The 27,687-nt window shown below is 32.7% G+C and overlaps 1 protein-coding gene across 13 annotated transcripts in view; it reads left to right on the top strand.

Annotated features, from left to right (window-relative positions):
• Positions 1 to 27,687, top strand: part of PCDH15 (protocadherin related 15) — a 704,528-nt gene that overhangs the window by 593,041 nt on the left and 83,800 nt on the right. For all 13 annotated transcript variants that reach the window (XM_054572779.1, XM_054572777.1, XM_054572778.1 and 10 more), the window contains one exon: positions 8,601 to 8,728. In XM_054572779.1, coding sequence (XP_054428754.1) covers positions 8,601 to 8,728 — 128 coding nt within the window. The remainder of the gene's footprint in view (positions 1 to 8,600; positions 8,729 to 27,687) is intronic.

A 27,687-nucleotide genomic window follows, 5' to 3' on the forward strand; every position in this document is an offset into this window, starting at 1 on the left:
GTCTTTTTATTATGAATGACAACAGACTGAGCTAAAAGTCATATTTATTCCCTTGCAAAGCCATCTAAATGAATGTTTGTCTCTGAATTAGCACAAAATGCTAGCAATACCGATAAAAAGAAAAATAATATTGCATTTATAGCTTCTACTTTGATGGTTACTGTATGGAGAAAGTTAGTTAATAGAATTTTCCAATTGGGAGAATATGTTAATATGGACACAAAGCTAAACGTCAATTAATATTTAGAATATTACTCTTCTGATTATCTCATCACTACAGTGATAAAATTGCCAGTGCCATTTTATTCACTAAAAGACTTGGCTAAAAATCAAGTACATATAGTAATCTGAGTATCAGTTTTTGAAGTCAGTAGTTACATGCAGCTTCTTTTTAAATTGTTTTAATCTTTCAGCAAACATATATAAAAAATATGTTTTAGATTCAAGCAATTAAAATCATGCAAAGACTAATTAAATCAATGTAAAAACTAATTTAGAAAGCTATTCAAATGAACTTCAGAAGATTCAATCTCTCTTGGAACCTAGCTTTCAAATATAAACAGTATATTTGAATATAACTAGGTGCCATTCCTGCAGAGCAAATAGCCAAGAAACAAGAAGCTGTGATTTATTGTCATTCTAACATATAAATTAATTTGTTTTTCAAAAAAACACATATATACAAATATGTTATATTCATATTAATTCCATGTAATGAACACACTACAACATACTCCTTCCACATTCTTTTCATTTAAAACTTCTTTTTAAGTGAATAACTATAAGCCCCACAGTAAGACTGTGATTATCTGAAATGATACTTTTGTTTTTAGTCGTTATTTTACCTATAAAATCAGTCATTTATGTGGCATATACACCAGTAGAGAGGAAATTAACATAATATAAATACCAAAAATATTCAAAGTAATTCCAAGTGGTCCATAAAATTATGGAAAGTTTCAGATTCAATATTTTTCTAATATTAATATTTTGTAAAAAGCCTGTTATCTTAAGGAGAGGTACTCTTGATCTGAACAACAATAGTACTTCTTTGATACTATGATTTTTGAGAGCTTAAAATATATGATCTCAATTTATGGGGATAAAATAGAGTGATTCATTTTATTTAAGTGGAGACCTGATTGGGGGTGGTAGCAATTTCAGTCTAATTCTACACTTATTAAACACTGTGAGGAAATTACAGTGCTTCTAAAGAACAGCTTTGTCAGTAAAGCATATACAAAAATAGTAATAAATGAAAAGCAGCATAAAAAGATATGTGTTTATGTATGATTTAATGAGGAACTAACATCAACTCTTGGCAACAGCAAAGTAACATCTGAAAATTTGGTATTCTAAGTGTTTTTAAAAGTTATCTGAAGTAAAATCATTGGAGAATGTATAAACCACTTACTATAATTATAATATAATTCAAAATACCTATTTAATGCATTATACCATGAGGAATATATAACAATAAGAAAAGCATAGCCCTTCCTTTCAAGGTGTTATAACCTAGTCCATTGAATGTGTTCTACTCAGACTAAGCTCCTGTATTCTTAAGTATGACAGAAAATATTAATATTTCTTTGATGTATATGTGCTAATAATAATTAGAGATGTGGTTGGAGTTCAAATCATTCAGAGGTAAGGGATCTCAGGAAGAGAGGCCAACAGGCAGAGGCCAGAATGGAGGTAAACAGGATTAAATCCCTGACTTTAAATCGCTTATCCAAAATTGTGATGACCAATATGCAATCAAATAGTTTCAGCTAAATTTAACTGAGTCCCACATGAAAGGCATGTGACTTGCAGATGGCCTCAGGAGCGAGTGTTATTTTATATTTACACAATGTTTCCATTTTATCTTAACTCCGCTAATCGATCAATTCCAACTGGTACTTCCTTTCCTCAGCTGTAGAACTCAGCAAGTCTATTTTCTCTTTCTTTAAACTAATAACTCCCAACAAAGTATTTTACATTCCTTCACATCAGTGTTCACTTTTGGAACTTTTTGGCTCACTGGAGCCAATGGTGTTGTCCAAAGAAAAGGTTCTTTCACAAAATTAAGTAAAAGTACATAAAAAGATTATGGGGTCTTTTAATGAAAACACTTCCCAAATAAATTTTTCATGCAGTTTGTAATTTCCTTCATTTTCCTGTGGTTTCCCTTCGGGCATTGGCATTGTCTCACCCAAACAAAAGGGAGGCTGTCAGGACATCAGCTTTTGTGTTGTTCCCCTCAGAATGTTCTCCTACATATTTTATCAACATCATTTCCCTTTATTCCCCCTACATCTTTCTTTTGCTTTTGTGCTTCACAGTTACCTTAAAAGAAGGATATGATATTGACTAAAAAAAGAATCCGCAAATACTCAAGTTGATTCTCTTAAAAGAATGTAAGTCAGAATTGCTTCCAAGTTTCTGCCTTTGAAATAACTAAAACACAAATTTGTTGAAAGATCATTATACAGGTTTTAGTCCTCACACACTCTCTGAAAAAGTTTGAGTCAAGAAAAGCTCTTGTGTCATGCACATTATATATTAATGAAATAACATATCTAAGTGAATGTTATTCTAGTGATTATATTATGGGGGCATTGGCCAATATTTATTTTATATTTTTGATTAGTCACATCCCAATTTTTGCTCAACTTTATACAGTAAATTTGACAAATAAAATTGAATACATTTAAGGTATACAGTATGGTTATTTGATATATGTATATATTGTGAAATAATTACCATAATCAAAATAGTTAGCATATCCATGAACTCACATAGTTATTTTGTGTGTGTATGTGTGTGTGGTAAGAATATTTAAGGTTTCGTTTCTTAACAAATTTCAAGTACACAATGCAGTATTATTAACTATAGTTACCATGGTATACATTAAATACTCAAAACCGTATTCATCTTATAACTAAAAGTTTGTACCTTTGACCAGCATCTCTCATTTCCCACACGGCCAGCAGCTGGTAATCACCTTCTACTCTCTGTTTCTACAAGTTCTACTTCTTAATATTTCACATATATTTGTCTTTCTTTGGCTTATTTCTCTTAGTATAATGCCCTCCAGCTTCAGCCATGCTGTCCTCCTCTCCTTCATTTCCTACGTTAGGTACTATATCCTTAAGATATTCTTTTATTTTGTGACCAAATCTGACACCTGTCGACTAAAGGACATTTGTTAAGGTGGATATAGGTGAATTCAAGACAGATAAAAGGACTTGTTTCTTCACACACTGAATTGCAAGTTCATAAAATTTATTATCTTAAGGTGGATGAATAGGCTGAAATCATTAATACCAAAGGAAAATATTAAAATATATTAAACATTTAATGTATTTATTCATTTATTTATTCAACATGATGTAAAACAGGTTCTCAAATACTTTATATTCTAAATCAGGAGTCAGATAAATATTCAACTAAAGTAATTTCAGTGGTAAGGGCTGTACAGAAAATAAAAACACTAGTGGGATTTGAAATGTCTGCGATGGGAGAGGTGTCCGTGAAGACATCATTGAGATGGTGATAACTGTGAGGTAAATAGACCTCTTATGAACAATGAAAGAAAATCAAGGTATTTATGATTATAATCTTTAAATTGTTGCTTGCAAATAAATTTAAAACTTCTTTGTACCCATGATAGGTACACAAATTTGTCTTTGTCCTAAAAGAGATAGAGGCAACAGTAAGCAAATATAAGTGTTTGGATTGCATCATCAAACAATGGATTCAAATCTCAGCTAGTACAATGTACTAGAAGAAACATGGGAAAGTGACTGAATAGTTATAATAATAGTTTTATTGCATGGGACTGGATTGTATAGTTTGGAACAATATTTGCTACAAAGCTTCCCATATTTAATTTTAGCTAAACATAGAAAGAACATATGAGAAGCATATATTTAGATTCTTCAGTTTTTAAGAGAAATAAAGAACTATTAAAATAATAATGTATCCATATTGATGATCTTGAATTTGGACTCAGTCATGATTAAAATGAAAAATATTTTAAAATATTTCTACAGATATAAGAAAGCAATATTCATGCTATTAACCACACTTTGGTGCTGTTTTTTTCTATTTTCAATAAAATTTTGATTGCACAAAACTCAGATTTATAAAACACATCATGAGCAGTGAAAAGTATAAAATTATTTGATATAGAAACAGACCAGGATGAGACTTATATGGAACCCAATAGCATTATGTACTCAGTATACATAAAATATTTATAGTATTTTCCAATATATTTTATTATACAAATTAAATATTTAAGCAAAAATTTTAAAAATCTGGAGGGAAACTAACATAATCATATTAAAAAGAAGTTAGAGGCAAGAAGAGCAACCAATTTAAAAAATTGAGATAAGTAGATAAGTTAAATATATGTATATTTATTATTATTAATATTATAATGCATATGAAGTTAAAGATGCTCAAACCTGGTACATGGAACCTTTAAAAAAATAGAAAGATATTTAAATATATACTATGATTATCCTTTCATAATCATGCATGCTCTCCTAATACAATTTATGGCATGGAAGCACTATCATAATTTTTATTTCATGGTTTCTATAGTGTAATTTCATGGTACTAAATTAAATATGGTTAAATTCTGTATCATTCTTATAACAAATATGGGCCTCTGTACAATTGATATGGAAGTATGATAGCTTATATTGTAAAATGTTGTTTTTGAGATGAATGTATTATAAAAAAACTTGGAAAACTTTATTTCAATTGTTAAAGTTGGGTAATTTATTCTATAGGATATTTATAATCATTGCATATCAATTGTGTAGCTATTTACCTAGATGTTTCTATAGGATGTTAATTTTAAAGATTTTTAATAACTGCTAAAATAATATTTAAATAATTCTTTTTATTGCAGTCTCTAGGGTTTATAAAATGTATACATATAATATTTTTATATAAGCTTATAAATATTGCTGTAAATTATAACACTGACTCTTATATTAGTTTTCCTAATACCTAAGAAAATAATAGCTTTTTTACAAGATTTCCAAAAGCACAAATATTTCCTAATGGCATAATACATTCTTGCCTGGGCCTAACCTTCCGTCATCATTTCTACAGTTCCAGGAGAAGTGTAGACAAATTTCAGAAGATAAATCTATTCCTTTATAGTGAGTGGAAAATCAACCTAGTTTCCCAGTGTTGCAAATAAGGATCATAACCAATGTGGTCAATTATTGAGAACATAAATACAGTTATTGGAAAGGTGATATAATTTAGGATTACTTTTCTTTAAAAATATTAAATTTAGAGCTGTGAGCTCCTTGATTCTAGAGATAAAAAATGGTCTGCTAAGATGAAAATTGGTTTCTTTTGGATGAACTCTGATTGTTGGTAGCTCACCAGGGTTCAACTTGGAGCCCTGGCACTGTAGGATAGAGAGGTGTAATCTGCTGTTAGCCCTGTTCTCTGTCAACCTAGCACATTTTTTTTCTTAATTTTAGCTCTTCCAGTTCAAGAATGGTGGTAAAGGGGCTAATGAGAGAGAAACTAAATGAGTAGCAGCAGGATATGGGGTGCAACCTTGGAACTAACTCTCTTGTCTCTCTGATCTCAGGGCAATAAGGAGCCCACTAAAAGTTTTCACTAAGATAATGCAGGTTATGCATTCATGTATCCAATCAACATAGATATGTTATACACACATAATGTACCCACTGTGCTAGTAGGTTGCTGTTAATTAGGTATAGTTGGGGTTATGATAAAGCAGCAAAATTAGAGTGTCCATGGTAAATAGTTTGTAGATCAATTGTCATATATTTTATCCCAATTGAAATGCATGAGAGCAGTTCACTCAATACATCAGAATGCTTATGTAATTGTAATTTCTTTTGCAAAATGATTAACCTCTTATCCCTCATTTATCTGGTTTGTCATTCTTGAACTAGTGACAAGTGATACATTTCTCACTAAAGGTATGATGATTAAGGAGGTGAAATTCTAAAATCTGATGATGAAATGCATTTTTTTCTTAATTTTTATTTCTAAATGATATTTATTCTATTACAGTTGTCTCAGTTTTTCCCTCTTCGCCCTCTTCCACACATCCCACCTCACCCCCCTCTCCCACAGTCAATTCCCACTCTGTTGTCCATGTTCATGGGTCATTCATACATGTTCTTTGTCTAGTCCCTTCTTCTTTCCACCTTTATCTTCCTTCCTCATCCCCTCTGGTCACTTTCAGTCTACTCCATGTTTCCTTGCCTGTGGTTTATTTTGTTCATTAGTTTATTTTGTTGAATAGATTCCACTTGTAGGTGAGATCATTTGGTATTTGTCTTTCACCAATTGGCTTATTTCACTTAGCATAATATTCTCCAGTTCCATCCATGATGTCTCAAAAGGTAGGAGTTCCTTCTTTCTTCCTTTCTTTTTTTTTTATGCAGATTGATTTTATTTATTTTTTTAAATGTAAAAAATATTTTTGTAAAATATTTTGTAAAATATTTAAAAATGTACATCCATTATAAAGTCTCAGCAATTAAGGTAACATGATACCAGCACAGTCAAGTACAATCAAGTAGATCAATGAAATATAATAAGCATTCTAGAAAAAAACATATATATCTGTCTAACATGAAAAAGGACATAGAAACTATCAATAAGAGACAAGAGGAATGAAAAATACAATTTCTGAATGGAAGAACACAGTAGAAGGAATCAAAAGCAGGCTAGATGAAGCAGAGGATCAAATCAGCGAGTTAGAGGATAAGGTAGAAAAAGCTCCCAGAAAGAGCAAGAAAGTAAAAAAAGATTCAGAAAGCATGAAGAGGCATTGAGGGAAATGCAGGACAACCTGAAACATAATAATATCCATATAATAGGGATATTAGAAGGAGGTGAAGAGGAGGAAGGGATAGGGAACCTGTTTGGGAAAATATCAAAGACAAACAGAGAATCCTAAAGGCAGCAAGGGGAAAAGAGATAGTAACATATAAAGGAGCCCCGATATGGCTAGCAGCTGAGTTCTCAACAGAAACACTGCACGCCAGAAGGGAATGGCAAGAAATATTCCAAGTCATGAAAAGCAAAGGCCTCCAACTAAGACTGCTCTACCCAGAAAGTCTCAATTAAAATGGAAGGTGAAATAAGGAGTTTCCAAGACAAAAGAAGGCTAAAAGAACACACCTCCACCAAAGCAGCACTGCAACATACACTAAAAGGATTGTTTTAAGAAGATGAAGTAAAAGAGTCTCTGAATACCCAGTCCTTTCACAATCACCAATATGTGATATTACCAATATTTTTAATACTTATTAATCTGATTGTGAAAATGTGTTATTTTAACTGTTACTTTATTATTTGTTGAAAATAAACCTTTTTTGTATATTTCTTTACTATTTTTATTATTTTTAAAAAGCTTTACATGACTTTTTGATATTCTTTATCCCTTTTTGATTAAATGTTTGTAGAATTTTTCCCCTAAAAAAAAAATTAACCTTTTTTTCATATGTGTTGCAAATACTTTCCTATTCTATTATTTGTCCTTTAACTTTTTTTTATATGTGTATTACTGTATAGTCTTAAATGTTTAATATAGTCCTATTGTCAAGATTTTACTTTATAGCTTCTGGGTTTGAATATGTTACTTCAGGGTAAGAAAATATTATTGTGAGTTTTCTCCTAAAACTCCTTAGATTTTACATATTTATTTTCAACTCACCTGAATATTTTTTGTAGAATGTGTGAAATAGGGCTCTATATTTGTTTTATTTCAAGTAATAGTGGTTCATGCACCTTATTTGTTGAATAAGTCTTATTTTCCCCATTGATTTGAAATATCAGTTTAATCATATATTACATTCTTAGACAGATGAAATGCATTCTTTATGAAATACTTACTATTGTGTAAATTACAAATCCTGGTATTGAGTTATATGTCAATTTCCTCTCCAACACATCTTTTGCAATGAGTAGCAGATAGCCTCTAATACATGATAAAATTTATTTTCCATTTGCAGAAATAAGCACCTCATCCAAGCATTGCTTACTTTTATTTTTTAATTTAATTTTTATTGTATTTTTCCATTACCATTAGCCCCCTTATTTTAATCTTAAATAAAAATATTATAGCATATTTTAAGCTAAGAAAATATCATTGCTGCTTTTATACCTAAGAATTACATATATATGTGTATATATCTATATATATTTATATATAGGCAGTTTTTATTACTTCATAAGGTGTTTATATATTTGTTTCACTTTTGTATAATAAGTAATGTGTGTGAAGTGTTCATAAACATGAACAGTTCAGGTATTTCATTAAAATTAGCAGAATGCAATACTCTAGTGCCTATTAAATCAAATAATATGAATTACCAGGGCATGCCAATTAAAAGAAATAGCAACAATTTAACATTATGACAGAAGAATCATTATAGGTGTCCTCCGTGGATTTTGTGGTATTAGGCATGTCATCTAGGAATGACTTTTTGATTTGTTGTTTCCATTGATTCAGAAAAACATAAAGTACAATAAGTATTTATTCCAGTGCATTTTTCTAATGAATAACCACTAATAAAAGCGTATTATTTCTTATCCTCCAGGCAATACAGCTAAGGTGTATATTGAGATTCAGGATGAAAATGATCATCCCCCAGTGTTTCAGAAAAAATTCTACATTGGAGGTGTATCTGAAGATGCAAAAATGTTTTCATCTGTGCTCAGAGTAAAGGTATGAGAAAATTTATTGAGATATAGAGCTAATGTAAAAGCAAAGAGCATAAGTGTTTCAGGTAAGTTATAACTAATTTAGCAGATAAACTAAAAACATGTAGTTTGCATTAATGGAGTACTTACTCCTGTTTAAACAAAGACTGAAATTTAGAGATATATGAGTTTAATTAGCCAAACTAAATACAGATTAATTATGATGTGAATACTAAGCAAAGTTTTGTATTTTGTTTTTACTATAAAACCCCCCATTATTCACTATGTTTTATACTGAATAAGAGATTAAAATGTATATTTATATCATAGATGCTCTAATTGTTTTCTAATGGAATAAATAATGTAATAAATTCTGAAATTATTTTTCTGCAATAGCTTTTAAAACAATGCTAGTTATATAATTGTAAAACAACATTATTAATTTCGATATATTACTAAATGTTTAAAAAACTTGGATATGTCAGAAAAAAATTGCTAACTTAGAAATTTAAAAATACAATGTCTAAGACTAATGTTGTAATGTCACTAATGTTGAATATTTTCCATTTTTATTAATAATCAATGATGGAAAATTTTTCATAGTTGACAGTGAATGAAGTCACAATACTTTTATTACTAAGAAATAAATTTATAAATACTATCTTGCATTGGGGGAAATGTTTAGAAGCTAGAACATTTTAGATTGTCCACATCAGTTATTTTTCTGGAAGTTCTTAATAAATAGATTTTTAAAAATAGCTAATAACATACAAATATTAAACCCAAATTTCACTGAGCAAATCCAGCTGTTATTACCTATAGTTTTGCATATGAATTTCCTGTTTTTCCTTATTACCAGGAGGACCATAATTAGAGTTTTCTTTTCTTTTCTTTTTTTCACATATAGTTTTATCACCTTAAATACCTTAAGAAAGAGAAAAGTCAATTAAACAAATAAAGCTTGTGTGTTGTACTTGCAAAATAGCTTTTTCACAGGGCCAAATACTGAATTCTGAACTGAATCACCAGTTCTAACTAAAGATGGTCAACAAATTTAAGTCAGCCACATTACATATACACAAATTGCATTCTGATTTTCAAGTTACAGTCCTTTGGAGGTGATTTTCATCATATTTTATATTTTAGGCCCATTAACTATTGATTGATTCTGTTCATTCATTTAATCAGTAAATATTTTTTGAGTATTTAAAGTGTGCACTATTCTAGAAGTTGGGCATAGAACAATTCAAAATCAATGAAACAAACAAAATATTGCAATACTACTAATACAAACTAGTGAAAAAAATAGTATATGAAGAAAATCAGTAGCTATTTAATACGAATTCACATGGTCAAGAGAAAGACATGAAGATTCCTAGGTAAGAAGTATTATGGGTGTTCCAATATAAAGTACCTGAAACTAGAAGGAACTTGGAGGTCATCGTGATTGAAAAAGACTGGTCGGACAATGAGATTGGGAATCTAGTCCAATATGGGATTTACTAGTCTAGAGATTTTATTTGTTTTAATTTTATTTTATTGATTATGGTATTACTGTTGCCCCAATTTCCCCCCTGTTCCCCCTCTACACCAAGCACCCCTATACCCTCAGGCAATCCCCACACCATTGTTCATGTCCATGGATCATGTGTGTAAGTTCTTTGGCTACTCCATTACCTATACTGTACTTTACACCCCCAGGTCTATTCTGTAATTACTTATTTGTACTTCTTAATCCTCTAACCTCTTCATCCATTCCCCCACACCTCCTCACATCTGTCAACCATCAAATCCATATCCATGATTTTGTCTCTGTTCTTTTTGTTTGTTCAGTTTTTTTTTTAATTCAATTATTGATAGATATGTATTTATTGCCATTTTATTGTCCATAGTTTTGATCCTCTTCTTTTTCTTAAATAAGTCCCTTTAACATTTCATATAATAATGGTTTGGTGATGATGAACTTTATTTATTTACTATTTATTTATTTTATCTATCTATTTATTTATTTATTTATTGTCTGGGAAACTATTTGTACTTTGATTCTTAATGATGTCTTTGCTGGGTAAAGCAATCTTAGCTGTTAGTCCAAGATCTAACATTCTAGAAGTTTTAGAAAGAAGGACATTGAATGGTTTTGTTCACAGGTATAACATAATCCAATATAAAAGGATTATTCTGCATATTGTACAGAGTTGGGAGTGGGGACAAGGAGCAGCGTTATCAGACAAAAGTAGTAACAGGATCTAATGCATTATATCCAGGCAAGATTTGATAGAGCTTGAACCAAGGTAGTAGGCATAAGATAGGAGGGAGTCAAAATATAGAGAAAAGGATTTGCTGTTGGATCATATGTGGGGCATTAGAAAAATTTTTTAAATTACTGAGGTTTTTGTTCTGAACAGGTCCCCATCCCTCCCCCATGATTAGAGTGGCAGACATTAAGAGTTCATTTTTTGAGATTTTATGTTGGTGAGATTTTCTCAATATGAAAGCATAATTCTTGACAAGGCAGTTGGAGATGCTCATCGAAACTCAGGGAAGAAATCATTGGCCAGGATGAACTCACCTAAAAATTGGAGGTAGATGGAAAAGTCATTGGACTTTTCCTGGGTACTCAACACTTAGGGATCAGAAAGACACCTATCAAATGATACAGAAAATACACTGCCATGAGGTAGCAATAATAATAGGAAAATGCAGACTCCATGCACTATGTAAAGAACAAGTTTGTTAAGAAAGGGATTGATCTGCTCTGGCTGGTGTAGCTCAATGGATTGAGTGTCCACCTGCAAACCAAAAGTTTGCTGGTTCAATTTCTGGTCAGGGCGCATGTCTGGGTTAGGAGCCTGGTCCCCAGTTGGGTGTTGTGCAAGAAGCAACCACTCAATGTGTCTCTCACATAGATGTTTCTCTCCCTCTCTTCCCCTCTCTCTAAAAATAAAATCTTTAAAAAAAAAGGGAGAGAAAGTGATTGATCAATTGTCACATACTCCTGTGAATAGAATGCCCTTCTGGGTTTTTACATGACCACTTACCTACCATATTAAGAAAGGGAAAAATTCGGGACAACGATAATAGCATAAACAATAAAATATTTTTAAATAAAAAAAGATATATAAAACCAGATCAAAAAAAAACACAAAGAATATATTATAGTGGGAAAAAAAACCAATAAGCCAAATTCTAAAATATTCCATTAATAAAGGGTATCATTAAAGAGGTCTATAGATAGCTGTAGCAAGAGAATTTAAGGGGGTGATATAATCTGATGATGGCATTTACTTCAGAATAATTGGCAGAAGGTAGTAAAGGAAAGGAGATGGTATAATGTTCTAGAAGCAGTAAATCAGAAACAGAAAGATAACTGCCATCTATCTACCCTCTAGGGTGCCACTATTTGAAAGAGCTGCAGAAAGCAATTTTATATGGGGGAGAGGTGCTGAGTGGGAGAGATCAGAAGGCAACCACAGTATTTAGAACGGAGGTTAAATATTTAGGGGATATTGACAATGATAGCCCATGAATTCCAGGGGATCCTAGGGAAAGTTTGTTGGTAGAGGTAAAAGTGAGGTGACAAATTGAGTCACATGAGGATGTGTAAAGATCCACCTAAGAAGAAGTGTCTGGGTGGTGAGAGATGTCTTAGAGTGAACAACAAGATGAGTTTGATTGTTTTTTCTAGAACTACTGAGAACTCTGCAGGACATTCCTCCCTTCAGTTGGTCAGTAGATTCCCTGGGCTAAGGAAAGAAGTGTTTTCTAGGAAACCAATTTCATGCAATGTAATATTCTGTATAAGTTAGAGGAGAGAGATAAAAGTTTAGCAATGTATTGATGCAAATACATGCTATTATAATACCTCAAATGGGAAAGCAAAAAATACTGTGTGGATTCTAAGGCAAGAGACATTTTAACTGGTGAAAAGAACATAAAAGGTTTCCTAGAGGGTAAAGTGTTGGCAAGGCACTGAAGAAGGGTAGTTAGATGTTTGCAGTGACTATTAAATGAGGAGCATAGTCTAAGCAGAGGAAACACAGTGAGCCAAACCCGCAAGAAACAATTTGCAGTGTGTTTGTGAAACAGTGATAAGAGGCAGGTGCTTTAGGAGGTGATGAGAGTAATAAATCTTTAAATGGTGAACATCTTCAAGTGCTGCCTTTAGCTTTGAAGCCTGTGATTCTCTCCTTTCCAAATTTAATCAGAGTGAAAATGAATTAAACAGTCCTCAATTCATACTTATAGCACCCAAATCTTATTGGAAACAGCACTGAATCAGGGCCAGCTAAGCTCTGGCACTTAATGGAAAGATGATTTAAGAAATGGAGAAACACCTGAGGATTATGAAGAGACTTTTGTGCTACTTACTGTATAATACTGGGGCAATGTAATATTTCATCCATCATATGTGCTAGTTAATTTTTTAAGTTCATCATGGAATGCATAATGATAAATTTTAAATTAAAAAAAATGTTATATGTAGGAATTAGGAAGAGGAAGATATAAAATTAACTAAGAAAGAGGAGACTGAAATATCAATGAATAAAACTATTCTTACTAGCTTAAAATATTGATAGTAGATTAAGGGCATTAAAAATATGTTAGGGAAAAGGCAACACAATGAGAATATTATTGAAGTGAATTATCCATTATAAACAATAGAAAAAAGAAGTTCTTCACATTTGCTCTAAGGTGGCACATCTAACATGGTTAGAGACTTGAAAGACCATTTTAGAAAATATATATTGTGTTCCTGGTGTGTGCTAAAAATACAGAGGGAAACAAAACAAACTGTCCCTCTACCCTTAGAGTTAACAATATTGTAAACTAGACCCCAAAAAAGTAAATAAGTAAGACTTTTATTTATAAAGACCTATAGAGATTTGGTTTCTGCTTAAAAGTTTGAATGTTCAGGTAATGTAGAATAATTCTTGGGTGGCATCAAAAGGACACAGAACATAAGAATTAATTTAGGAATATCCCCTGTATTTATGATGGTTTAATTTTGATATCTCACAACTGGCTCCACAAAACTGATTTTCACTTATCTCAAGCAATCAGTCATTTTAATTGCAGGCATAGGGAGGAATAATTAAATATTTCTCTTCAGTTTTTAATAGAAGAATTAACATCAATTATAACTATTATCCTTATATGTATCCAAAAGAATTGAAAGCAGAGACTCAAACAAGTATGCACATCAAAGTTCATAGAAGTATTATTCACAGCAGCTAAAGGTAGAAAAGTCTTATATGTCTATTAACAGATAAAAGGATAAACAAACAATGGAATTTTATTTAATATTTAAAAAAATAAAATTTGACATATACTACACCGTGGATAAATCTTGAAAACATGAATCTAATTTAAATAAGCCAGACAGAGAAAGACAAATATTATGCAATTCACTTGTATGAAGTTCCTAGAATAGTCAAATTCATAGAGATAGAAAATAGAATTATGGTCATCAGGGGCCATAGGAAGGGCAGATTGAGGAATTACTGTTTAACAGGTGTACATTTCAATTTGGGAAGATGCAAAAGCTTACACATGAATGGTGGTGATGGTTACAGCACAATTTGAATGTGCTTAATGTAACTGAATTGTGCACTTAATGGTTAATATATTAAATTGTATGTGATGTATATTTTAACACAGTTATAGAAAACTACCAGAGGTGTGAAATAGGTGTCACCAAATCCATCAGACAGGAAAAGTGTTCTTTACAAAGCTTTTATTCTTCAGTGGTGTCCATCCCTCTTATGTTAGTTTGAAGGCAAATCTCACATTCAGTTTCAGGTGATAGCCATTCATATTTCTTGATTATGTATCTGTGTCTTTAATATTTACTTCCCAATACATCCATTGCCAATGGTATCAGTACCAGTTGCAACAGTTTGGCAGTGATGCTCACTGTGGGGCCACACCCCCCTGCCCAGTCTGCAAGGGGTGCATGTCAGAATTCCCCAGGAAATCCTGACCTACCCTTCTTTTGGGCAGGGCACTAGCTGAATATCACTAACCAAAGTGTCCTATGCTAATGAAAAATGACTTATACATTTGGTTACATCAGAATAACAGACTACTGTGACAAAGATGCTGTAAATGATTAAAAGACAAGCAATAAGCTAAAAGCAAATATTTAGAGCATATATTTTTTAAAAGCTCAAAAAACAGTATGCAGAATATAGAAAGAACTTTGTAAAAGGCAACTTCTTGGCCATTGAAAACAAAGTTGAAAAGTCATGTATATTTATCATATTACTCATAATTTTCTGTGTAGGATGAGGAAAATTAAGCTAATCCTTTCAATATTAGCTATTTTTGTTCCTCTTGGGCCTTTGATAAATATTAATGAATAAATATTCCTTACTAATAATAATAGCTATTATTTATTTGCTAATATTTTTTTGAGAACTGTAAAACAACTTTTATTTTAGCCTACAGAATTTATTTAAATAAATAAATAAGCAAACAGGTAAATAAAATACCTACTTACTAGGTAGGTGAAATTATTTATTATTGTATTCTTGCACAAATGAAGATTTGTAAGGTTGAGTAATTTTCCAAATATTACCCAGCCAGCAAAGACATAATTTAAAGTTAGATTTACTTTTCTTCAAGGCCTTTCTTTTAATCTGCAGATTATGTTGCTTCCCAGGGAAAGTGAGAAGTAGAAACTTGGCAGAAGTAGAATGTTGGCAGAAAATAACAAAACATATTAAATTTGTATGAAAAATTAGGATGTAATTAACAAGGCAACCAACTGATTTTCAAATTGAGATGTCTCTGTAAATTATGATCTCCTCTATTAAGGTAGTAAGTCAGACCTGGTTTTAGAAACACCTTTCAACTTATTATCCAACTTTTCCAATTTATTAATCTCTTCTTCTGCAAGTTGCAAATATGAAAATCTCCATGTCAGAAAAATTGAATTAAAACTTTCACTGGATGTCTACCAAAAGTTAAAAAGACTATAAACATTGCATCCTTGAGTTAGTAAAGAAGCCAGATTTAAAATTATGGACTCAAAGAAAATAATATTTTGAAAATGTATCAAGAAATGGAGAGTTCTTACTCATAAATCTTTAATTTTTTATTACATTTTCTAAACAGTGAAATGCTAACAAGAGGTTTTAGAAGAACGGTGCTACTGAAGAGAAGAAGCCACAGTCATAGTTGCAGGACGCAAATTTCCTTCATGGCAAAAAGTATAGAAATAGGCAAAGTTAACAATGCAGAAAGCAATACAATTTGTTCCTATGCCTACTTACTGAATCTGATGGAAAACAATTCGACCACATTCATGAGGGCTAAGTATGTGCTCCTCCAGTGTAGCATCTTTTACTAGATGAAAATCATGCCTGGTTCATGTCCAAAATGGTACTAATCAGAAACTCTTACATTGTGTTTAAACTGTCAGGGAAGAAAAGATCTTTTTCTCTTATTTTTAGGTTCTTCTGTGTGATCTAAGATTTAAAGTGACATGAGACAAATTAACAAGAGAAAATAAAATTTAATTACATACATATGTAAAGAAGTCTCATAGATATGGCTACCTAAAGAAATGACCAAAGCAAGCAGCTTTTACACTTTTTAGACAAATGAACAATAGATTTGAAATGGTTGTACAGGAATAAGAAACTTTGGTTTGGGTGCTTAATTAATAAGGAATAAGTAGAATTTGTGCTCGGGGTAGTAAATTAGTAAAAAGTAACAAGACTTGTTTATACAGGCTTCTCAGCCCTGAATTCTCTATCTCTGGGTATAAGGATGCGTCTCTTTCCTCCTGGTGCAGGGAGAGTATTTTTCACATGGGAAATTTATTTCTTACTTTCAGAGGGATGGAGGACAATCCAAGTACCCTTTTTGCACCAGTTTTTTTTTTTTAAGTAATTTTAATTCAAAAAAATCAACGTGCCACTTTGGCATATTTTGGGGTGGGCTTCCCTGAGCTGTCACACCATGCTAGCTACTCTAAATACTTGTCAGGTATTAATTCATTCCCTTCAGAAACCCTGTGAGGTAGCTACTCATCATTCTGTTTACAGAGGAAAACAGTAAGCCACAAAAGTTCCATATAACCTGCCCAAGATGCACAGCAAGTCAGTAGTGAATCCTGGATTCACAGCCAGGCACTCTAGTCTGGAGATCATGCCATATGCCTCTCAGATGGATGATCATTGGGCAGGGAGTCAAATCGCTCAGATTTGGGCTCAGTTATGCTCTTAACTCCCTATGGGAGGTACCATGCCTCCATCCTGGCCCACAGATGCCTCATATTATGCAAATACTGTTTTAGAACTAGGTGCCTTTTAACGTCTTCACCTGTTTCTAATGGTTTGCCTGTCATTTACCTTAGGAAAATAATGGCATGAGAAAAATAAAGGCTAAGTGCCCAAAGATAACTATTGTATTTGAGAGCTATATTTTATAGGTCAAATAGTCTAGATTACTTAATTCTGAAGTACAAAACACCATTGATGTTTCACAGTTTTTGTGATTTATGTCAGTTGAAGCTAGTGGAATATTTTATTACAATTTTTTTCTATACAGTGCAGATGTAAACAAGTTCCAGTCTGTACTAAGATCTCATAAAATACTAATTTTGATTCCCCTTTACCAACTATGGGAAACCCAACTTTATACAAGCACTTCTCACCATTTCAGGAGAGTGGTATCACTTAGGAGATCATACTAACCAAGGTGTTGTTCAGAATTGCCCTGCCACCTGATCTCATATGTCTTGTACCTTGAAAAAAGTGAAAATATATAGGCACCAGAGGGTTCATTGCCCTCTTGGCTAGGACTCTATAACTGATTTACCTTGTGTTTAATTTCGCACATAAACCCATTATACTGTTATCATATACCTATGTGTCTAATTTTTTCTGCTAGAATTCAAAATTCATCTAAGCAAGTACAATGATTCCCCACAAGCTTAATGACAGTATTATAACTATATTGTACTTGACATCAGCATTCATTTAAAACTTTATTTTCATTTATTTTTACATATAGCCATATATTTTAACCTGTTTAATCAAGACTTTCCATGTAATACATGAATGAATTATTGATTCTCAGATAAGTAAAATATTCTGTCAATTAAACCCCCTTGGGCTTAATTTCAACAAGAGTAACATAATCCATTTTTTCCTTTCTTGTCAAAATTGGGAGCTTAGATTCAATGATATCTTTATGAATGTTATGTATCTAAGATAGTTTTCCATTTATTTAACCCCATTGGAGAAAGCAAATGTCAAGAAAATTGTTTTTTTCTAAAAATTTGTATATTTTTGTTATATGATTGCAAATTATGTTTTAGTTAGTATTTTCCTTTAGGTATGCAGAAGCCCAGTGTCAAATATTTGACACATCTTTAGCAGTTTTAGAAGTTGAATGCAATACACATATTTCATGATAACTTTCTCTGGTTTATGCTTTAGTCTATGTCTTCTTTCCTTTTAAGTATGTTTTTGTTTATCACAGCTTACGTATTTTTAGAAAAGACTTCATATCTATTCTGTAATTACAAATACTTTTTTAAGATTCTATGCATTTTAAGCCTTTATTTTCTCCCTGTACAAGTTGAGAGCTGTGAAGTATCTTCATCAGTTTCTGATACATAACATTTCTCTTTACTGGTCTGAAGAAATACAAAATTATAGCTTTTGTTGGTTTGCTTGTTTGTTTGTTTTGCTGTTAGTATGAATGGACAAGATCAAGTCTATTTTATAGGCACAAATGAAGATTCAGGTAAAATAGTCTGCATATTTGTTTTACTCTATTTTTTAAAAATTTTCCCCTTGTCCAAACCAATCAATCTTTTATTGTCACAAAGGGGAGATCTAAAACCATCTCATTCACATAATACTAATTCAATTTACACTTGTTGGTTTGAATGCCATTTAATTAAGAATGCCTTAATTTTTATTGCTTAACATAGATATGGGACTATTTTTTCCAGTCTATATGTCAGGAAAATGAGAAAAGTTCAGGTCCTTATAAACAGATGAAAAATGGCTCATATAAGTGAGAATTTTCTTAAAGATAGAAAGTTTGAGGACTTTTTATGGGTTCAATTCATTGGACATGATACATTAGGAAAATAGTTTATTTGGTGAATGGCCAAATCATTTTGCCTTTTCTAAATTTATTGGTGGCTCATGTATTTCAAACTCTGATCACACTCTAGTGGGATTCAAAGTTTATTTAATGCTGGCATATCTTTCAGATGATTAAAACCTAACAATCCAGATAGATGTGGAATATTATCTTTTAAGTCAAGCTTACATTTTTTTAAAGAGATTTATATGTTGTAGAGCAGTGATGGTTGTGAGTACTCTCTTATATTATGTTTCAAATACTGTATCTTTCATCATCTGGTAGAGATCTGCCTGGAATATTGATAGTCAATTTAAAAATCCCAGAATTTTTTCTGCAATTGAGGATTGCATTGCAAGATAAATCCCAAAGATAATTTAGGCAAATGAAAATTACTTCTGTCTGAAAAATGCCCTGTAATTTTCTTAAACATCCATTTAACTTTGTTTTTAATTGACCTGACATAGGAAACATATATAACACCAATCTTAAGCAAAAATAATTTAAAAGAGCTTCCAAAAATGTTGTTTTCCTACTTTTCTAAGTATATTTTAATTTTGAACTCCCTATTAATATTGCCAATACAAACAAAAGAAGACTAGACTGCTTTAAAATGTATTATGAAGAAAATTTAATTCTGAATAACTCATAAAGAAAGGGTGAATCTTCCTAGTAGTTCTAATTAATTTACATTAATGAAAACCAGGAAGCCTGAAGCAAGATTATGTAAATAACAAAAATATAATTTATATTGGTTAGGTCATAAGTCACTGTAAATTTCAAAATTGCAAAGGGACTTTATTTTATTTTTTCTAAAATAGGCACAAAAATGCCTAGATTCACAAAAATATTCTAATGAATAGGACTAATAAATTCTAACGTAAAGATCTCCATTGAGAACATTCTGAAACTTGATGTGGTAGCTACACTAGTTTTTATAAACTTATGTCATTTTTCTGTATGTTTCATGTTATTTGTTCCCATATTGTTTTTTCCCTAGAGAATCATGGCCCAAATTGTCCCAGTAATCTATACAAAGACAAATGAGGTTCATAGTAATTTGAAATACTTTATTACCACCTAAAGCCAATAGACCCCAAGATATGCTACTATCTGATATCAAAGATTTCCCCAGTATATAACAAACTCTAATAAATTGATGAATGAAAAAAAAAGTCTAAGATGAAAAGATAGGAATAAGGCTGGAAGATGCAATTCATACAAGCTATAATAATTGGCAAATATATAAAAAGAGGCATACAACTTAACTATTAGAGAATTGCAAAATAAACCACAAGAAACTACTAGAAGGACAAAAATTAAAAGAAGACAGATAAAATCAAATTCAAAACAACTAGAGTTCTCAGATATTATTGATGACATATATATTAGAACATTTGGAAAACAGGTTGACCTCATTTATTAAATGTGAACATAAACATATCCTCTTACTCAGAATTTTTACTTCTAAGTATTTACCCAACAGAAATGCATTCATATGCTCACAGAAGTTTATGTACCAAAAATCCATTATTTATAGACATGTACGCTATTTGTAATATCAAAAAGCTAAAAGCATCCTAAAATGGTACATAACTATAGTATATTTGTACAATGGAATTATATACTGTAGTATATATTAACTGTAGTATATTTGTCCAGTGGAGTTCTATACTGTAAATTAATATATTACTGCTACATGCAATGACATCGATAGAACTCAGAAATATAATGTGGGCAAATGAATTCAGAAAAAAATATTAGTTTCCCAAGTCCATTTATATAAAGTTCAAAAACAGGAAAAACTAATCCAATCAAAAACATTTTTATTTAGGGGAGAAGACTGATAATTCTCCATTCCTTGATCTAGATGCTTAGTTACTTCCAGATATAGAAATTGAAAGATAAAAATAAAAATTTAAAATGTCAATAAGACCCTGGCAGCTGTGACTCAGTGGATTGAGTGCCAGCCTGAAAACCCAAGTGTCGCCATTTTGATTCCCTCAGGGCACGTGCCTGGCTTGCAGGCCAGGTCCCCAATGGGGAACCTGCAAGAGGCAACAACACGTTGACATTTCTCTCCTTCTCTTTCTCCCTCCCTTCCCCTCTCTCCAAAAATAAATAAATAAAATCTGCAAAAAAAATTAGAATGTGAGATGATGAGGCTGAGACCAAAGGTGCAAAAAAGGTGCAAAAAATGTGTAGGCAGGAAATGAATGGTAGCTCCTGCTCCTTTTGTCATGACAGAAATTGCTAAAGAAAATAGGGAAATTTTCATTTAAGTCAAAATTGATTAAAATTCAATAAAATATTATGAATATGCTAAATCCCAAGATTATGAAAAATAAGGTTAATGGATATAAAATTTAAAGACCATAAAAACAAAATTGTAACATTTAAATCTGTATTGATCTCATTTTCAAAAACATGATGAAGACAAACCTAGATTTTTATCTTTTAACCACTACTGACTGGCTAACCTTGGACAAATTTCTTAATCTAAAAGTATCAGTCCTAGAAGTGATGACAATACTATTTGATGATGTTCTTATGAATGTAAATGAAAAAATATATATGAAGCACTGAGCATAGTGCCTAGCTCCCTGAAATCCCTCAATAAATGTTCATGGTCATTGTTAGTTATTTTATCTGAATAATTCTTTTTACTTATAAGATAATAGTAATCTCAGACTCAAATGTTCTTAATTAAGCATGCACAGTGCATATAAATTATTAAAAATGTAATTCTATTGAAGGTTTAGATATTTTTTGTCATTGTCCTTGAAACCAAATAATGGACCTATCTTTTTAGAAGTCACCATTAACATCAATATAGAATATTGATTTGTATTCTTATTGGAAATATAAGAAAGTTCAACTTTTTTATAAGAAAGTTCATATAAGTATAGTTTCCTTCATTATGTGATTCCTAGACAAATTCTCCTTGAAATACACTTGAGTGTACGGTTTTAACCAAAATATTACTCCATTGAGAAATAATCTATAACTATTTCAAACTGCAAACTTTAAATGAAATAGTTCTCTTAAATCAGCAATCATCCAATTGATATGTATGAGACATATATGTTTTAAATAAATAGCATTATGTTAATATTGTGATTAGTATTTTTGCATATATTTTCTTTGTAAATAATTATTGATGGCTTGGTATTTCCCTTTCAGGAAGCCATAACAAATTTAAGAGGAAAAATATCTCGTTATATACAGGTGTGAGGTTCTAAGAAACAGCTAGGATAAATTTCACTTTCAGGTTGTACCAGCATCAACTTATCCAGAGAACATTTTTTTTTAAGTAATATATATTTTTCAAATGGTATTTTGGGGTTTTGGCTTCTTTTTATACCATGGCAAACTACAAAACTGAATGAGGGCCCTGGTCAAGTGGCTCAGTTGGTTCGAGTGTCCTCCCATACACCAAAATGTTGTGGGTTCAATTCTCGTTCAGGGCATATACCTAGGTTTCAGGTTTGATACCTGGTTGGGGCACATAGAAGAAGCAACCGACTGATTTTTCTCTCTCAGATAAGTTTCTCTCTCTCTCTCTCCTTTCCTCTTTCTCTAAAATCAATAAGCATGTCCTTCGGTGAGGATGAAAAAAAATTGAGGTTATCTTCTAGTAATTAATGTATGTCTGAGGAAAAAGATCTTGAAGTTATCTTAAATAAAATTAAAAATAATCAACAAGTTGGTAAAATTCTTACATAGGGTTTTTCAGACAAATTGTGCTAAAGTTATCTATAAAAAGGCCAACAATTGAATAATGTAAATGGGATTCCTCAAATTTCCCTTAAAACTAAATAGTGGGCCTCTCTTTTTGAACTCACCTTTAACATTAATATAAAATATTAATTTTTATTCTTGGATATGGTCAAAAATACCATTTTTTCCAAAGAAAACATATTAATAGGAACTTCTGAGCAGCAGAAAATTTGTCTTTCAAGATTATAAAAGGAATTATTTGTTCAAAAGTGGAAAAAATGAAATAGTTCTTTCTCTGGCTTTGATGAATCACAGCATGACACAATCTTTTCTGGCACTTCCTGAGCATATTAATATTATGTTATGTTAATAAGATAGCAAAAATTAGGGATAATTAATGAGAAAAGGAAAAGAACACAATGAAAATGTGTAATCTCACCCACATTTATAAGGGCCTGATCTGCACTGAATTCAATTCAAACATTGAATTCTTTCCACATGTCATTTAATGGAGCAGCACCACTAGAGTAAAGATATAAACAATTCTATTTCCTGCCAGAGCTCATTTTTCGCTTTGTCCTAAAAAGAGAGATATATTAAGAAAGATGTCCTAAAAGAGAGGTAAAGCTACTTTTTTTAATTCCTTCTCAACTCTAATAGTATTTGCACAATAGGAGAAAAGAAATAAAAATATTAAATTGCAGTTATTAATGCAGTTTTTACTTGAAGTTTTTAAAATATTAAATTGCAGTTTCAATTTATCAGTTCAGTACAAGTGAACCAGAGAAGTAATCTCTCTGTGAACCAACAAAACTGGGAATAATCTTTAGCCGATCATATAATTCTTGGTGCAAAAACAAATTTATAATTTTGCAAATATAGATTCATAACTTAAAATTCTATTCATGGTTCTCAAAATAAAAATATTGAGAATACTAATATATTTTCGTATTATCTCAAGATGGAATTATAATATCGACCACTCTGCTTTATTGTATTGTTAGAGGCTGTTTTTAGAGTTTTATACAACAACCCAGAGGGCTTCCAGTTATGATGGAGGAGTAAGAAAACATGGCTCACCCCCTTGCACAACCACAGCAAAAATTACAACTCAATTACAAAATAATTATGACAGAATCACCATAAAGTTGAACTGTATGAAAGTCTGACAGCCAAGGAATTAAAGAAATATTATGCTAAGCGAAATAAGCCAGGGGGCGAAACACAAATACCATATGATCTCACCTATAAGTGGAACCTAACCAACAATACAAAGATGCAAGGAGAATAAGACCAGCAACACTGAAAGGAAAAGAAATCAACAGAGACAAGAGGGAAGGTGGGGGGGGGCAGGGAAAGGGAAGGGAAGGGGAAAATCAAGGAACATATAGCAAGGACTCATGGACAAAATCAAAGGGGAAGAGCTGAGGGAGGGAAGGAGGGAGGGGGCAAGGGAAAGTGGTGGGGGGGAGGCAGAGACAAATGTATTTAAAAATAAATAAAGGAAGAAAGAAATGCTTGAAAAGAAAAATAAAGAATAAAAAGAAAAGAAAAAGAAAAGTGACTGCAAATTAAAAAGAAAAAGAAATAACATTCATCCAGATGGGTAGGAAGGGTGAAGATGTGGAGAGCAGAAAGGGCAGTACCACATCCATTTGTGATGGATAAAAATCGGGAGGGATATTTTGGGAGCGAGGGATCCCAGCCCCACACCAGATCACCCAGCCTAGGGTTCCAGTGCCAGGAAGATAAATCCCATAACTTCTGGCTGTAAAAAACAGTAAGGGTTTGGGTGGTGGAAGAAACTGCTGTGTTCTCAGGAGTTTCCTCTTAAAGGGCTCACAGTGGATTTAAGACTTACGAAGATTTATTCGCTCTGGGTTCCAGCACTGGAGCAGCAGCTGGAAAGACACCAGTGGAATACAGGGAGAAATTGAAGTGTCTGGCATCAGGGTGAGTGTTAGGGGACAGCTACTTCCAAGACAGCACTCCAGAGGCCAGGTAGTGGCACTGTCCCCTTTCTGAACCCTCCCACACGTAGAGCCACAGAGCAGCAACACCATATTGGAGACTCCATCCACCTGGTTCATGCAGGTTGCCCTTCCCTGGCAACTAGTCAAGGTTCTACCCCATCTACTTTACCAGTGCACTTTTGTAAAATAGGCCATGCTACTAAGAAAGGAAGTTACACTAAGTGAAATTTAAAAAAAAATTATAGGGAACCAACACTGGTGTGGATGAAGCCAAAAATCAAATCAACAATTTGGAACATGAGGAAGAAAAAAGCATTTAATCAGAGCAGCAAGAAGGAAAAAGAGTCCAAAAAAATGAGGATAGGTTAAGGAACCTCTGGGGCAACTTCAAACATACCAGCATTCTAACCACATGGGTGCTGAAAGGAGAAGAGAAAGAGCAAGAAACTGAAAACTTATTTCAAAAAAATAATGTAAGAAAACTTCCCTAATTTGGTGAAGGAAAGAGACATACAAGTCCAAGAAGCACAGAGAATCCCAAACGAAATGAACACAAAGAGGACCACACTAAGATGCATCATAATTAAAATGCCAAAGATTAAAGATAAAGAAAGAATTTTCAAAACAGCAGGAAAAATGCAGAGTTACCTGCAAAGGACTTCCCATAAGTCTGTCAGCTGATTTCTCAAAAAAATCTTGCAGGCTAAAAGGGATTGGCAAGAAGTATTCAAAGTGATGAAAAGCAAGGACCAATTGAAGGATAGATAAAGTGCTGCCCAGAAAGGTATAGCTAAAGGAGTTCATAGTCAACAAACCATGATTATATGAAATTTTAAAGGGACTTATTTAAGAAAAAAATCAAAACTATGAACAATAATAGTTTTACTTCCTCCTTTCCTATTTGGATGCCTTTTATCTCTTTCTCTTGTCTGACCGCTGTGGCTAGGACTTCCAATACGATGTTGAAAAGAAGCGGTGAAAGCGGACATCCTTGTCGTGTTCCCGATCTTAGTGGGAAAGCTTTCAGTTTTTGCCCGTTGAGTATGATATTGGCTGTAGGTTTTTCATATATGGCCTTTATTACGTTGAGGAATGCCCCATTGATTCCCATTTTGCTGAGTGTTTTGATCATAAATGGGTGCTATACCTTGTCAAATGCTTTTTCTGCATCTATCGAGATGATCATGTGGTTTTTGTCTTTTCTTTGATTTATGTGGTGTATCACGTTTATTGATTTGCGTATATTGAACCATCCCTGCATCCCTGGGATGAATCCCACTTGATCGTGATGGATAATCTTTTGAATGTATTGCTGGATGCGGTTTGCCAATATTTTGTTGAGGATTTTAGCATCTATGTTCATCAGCGAAATTGGCCTGTAGTTTTCTTTCTTTGTAGGGTCTTTATCTGGTTTGGGGATCAGGGTGATGCTGGCCTCATAGAAGGAGTCTGGCAATTGTTTGCAGATGACATGATAGTGTACATAGAGAACCCTGTAGACTCTACCAAAAAACTCCTCAACCTAATAAGTGAATTTGGCAAAACAGCAGGATACAAAGTCAACATTCAGAAATCAAAGGCGTTATTGTACACCAGCAATGCAATAGAAGAAGAAGAAATCAGGAAAAATATACCATTCGATATAGCACGAAAAAAGATAAAGTACCTAGGGATAAATTTAACCAAAGACACAAAAGACCTGTATGCAGAAAACTATACAACATTGAAAAAAGAAATTAAGGAAGACACAAATAAATGGAAGCATATACCGTGCTCATGGATTGGAAGAATTAATATCCTTAAAATGTCCATACTACCAAAAGCAATTTATAGATTCAACGCAATCCCTATTAAGATACCAATGACATATTTCACAGAAATAGAACAGACATTTCAAAAATTTATATGGAACCATAAACGACCTCGAATAGCTGCAGCAATTTTGAGAAAGAAACGCAAAGTAGGAGGGATCACAATACCGGACATCAAACTCTACTACAAAGCCACTATACTCAAAACAATCTGGTACTGGCACAAGAACAGACCCATAGACCAGTGGAACAGAATAGAAAGCCCAGAAATAAGCCCAGGTCTCTATGGACATCTAATATTTGACAAAGGGGGCAGAAGCATAAAATGGAGCAATAACAGCCTCTTCAACAAATGGTGTTGGGAGAGCTGGATGGCTACATGCAAAAAATTGAAATTGGATCATCAGCTGACACCATACACAAAAATAAACTCAAGATGGATAAAAGACTTAAATATAAGTCGCAACACCATCAAAGTCCTAGAGGAGAACATTGGCAGGAAACTCTCAGATATCCCACGCAGCAATTTTTTCACCGATATGTCTCCTAAAGCAAGGGACATAAAGGAAAGAATAAACAAGTGGGACCTCATCAAAATAAGAAGCTTCTGCACGGCTAAAGAAAACATCAGCAAAATGAAAAGGGAGCCAACCATTTGGGAAAATATATTTGCTAATGATACATCAGATAGAGGTTTGATCTCCAAGATATACAAAGAACTCACTCGACTTTACTCCAAGAAGACAAACGATCCAATCAAAAAATGGGCAAAGGACCTGGGCAGATGCTTTTCTAAGGAGGAGATACAGAGGGCCCAGAGGCATTTGAAAGGATGCTCTGCATCACTAGCCATTAGAGAAATGCAGATCAAAACCACCATGAGGTACCACCTCACACCGGTCAGAATGGCCATCATAAACAGATCCACAAACAACAGGTGCTGGCGAGGCTGTGGAGAAAAGGGAACTCTAGTCCACTGTTGGTGGGAATGCAGACTGGTGCAGCCACTATGGAAAGCAGTGTGGAATTTCCTCAGAAAGCTGAAAATGGAACTGCCTTTTGATCCAGCGATTCCCCTGCTGGGACTATACCCTGAGAACACCAAAACGCCAATACAAAAGAACCTATGCACCCCAATGTTCATAGCAGCACAATTTACAATAGCCAAGTGTTGGAAGCAACCTAAATGCCCATCAGTAGATGATTGGATCAAAAAATTATGGTACATATACACAATGGAATACTACGTAGCAGAAAGAAAAAAGAAGTACTAAACTTCGCAACAGCATGGATGGAACTGGAGAGCATCATGCTAAGCGAAATAAGCCAGGGGGCGAAAGACAAATACCATATGATCTCACCTATAAGCGGAA

Source organism: Pteronotus mesoamericanus, unplaced genomic scaffold, assembly GCF_021234165.1.
Source record: "Pteronotus mesoamericanus isolate MK-2021 breed Mesoamerican mustached bat unplaced genomic scaffold, CSHL_Meso_final contig_24, whole genome shotgun sequence".
Lineage (NCBI taxonomy): Eukaryota > Metazoa > Chordata > Mammalia > Chiroptera > Mormoopidae > Pteronotus > Pteronotus mesoamericanus.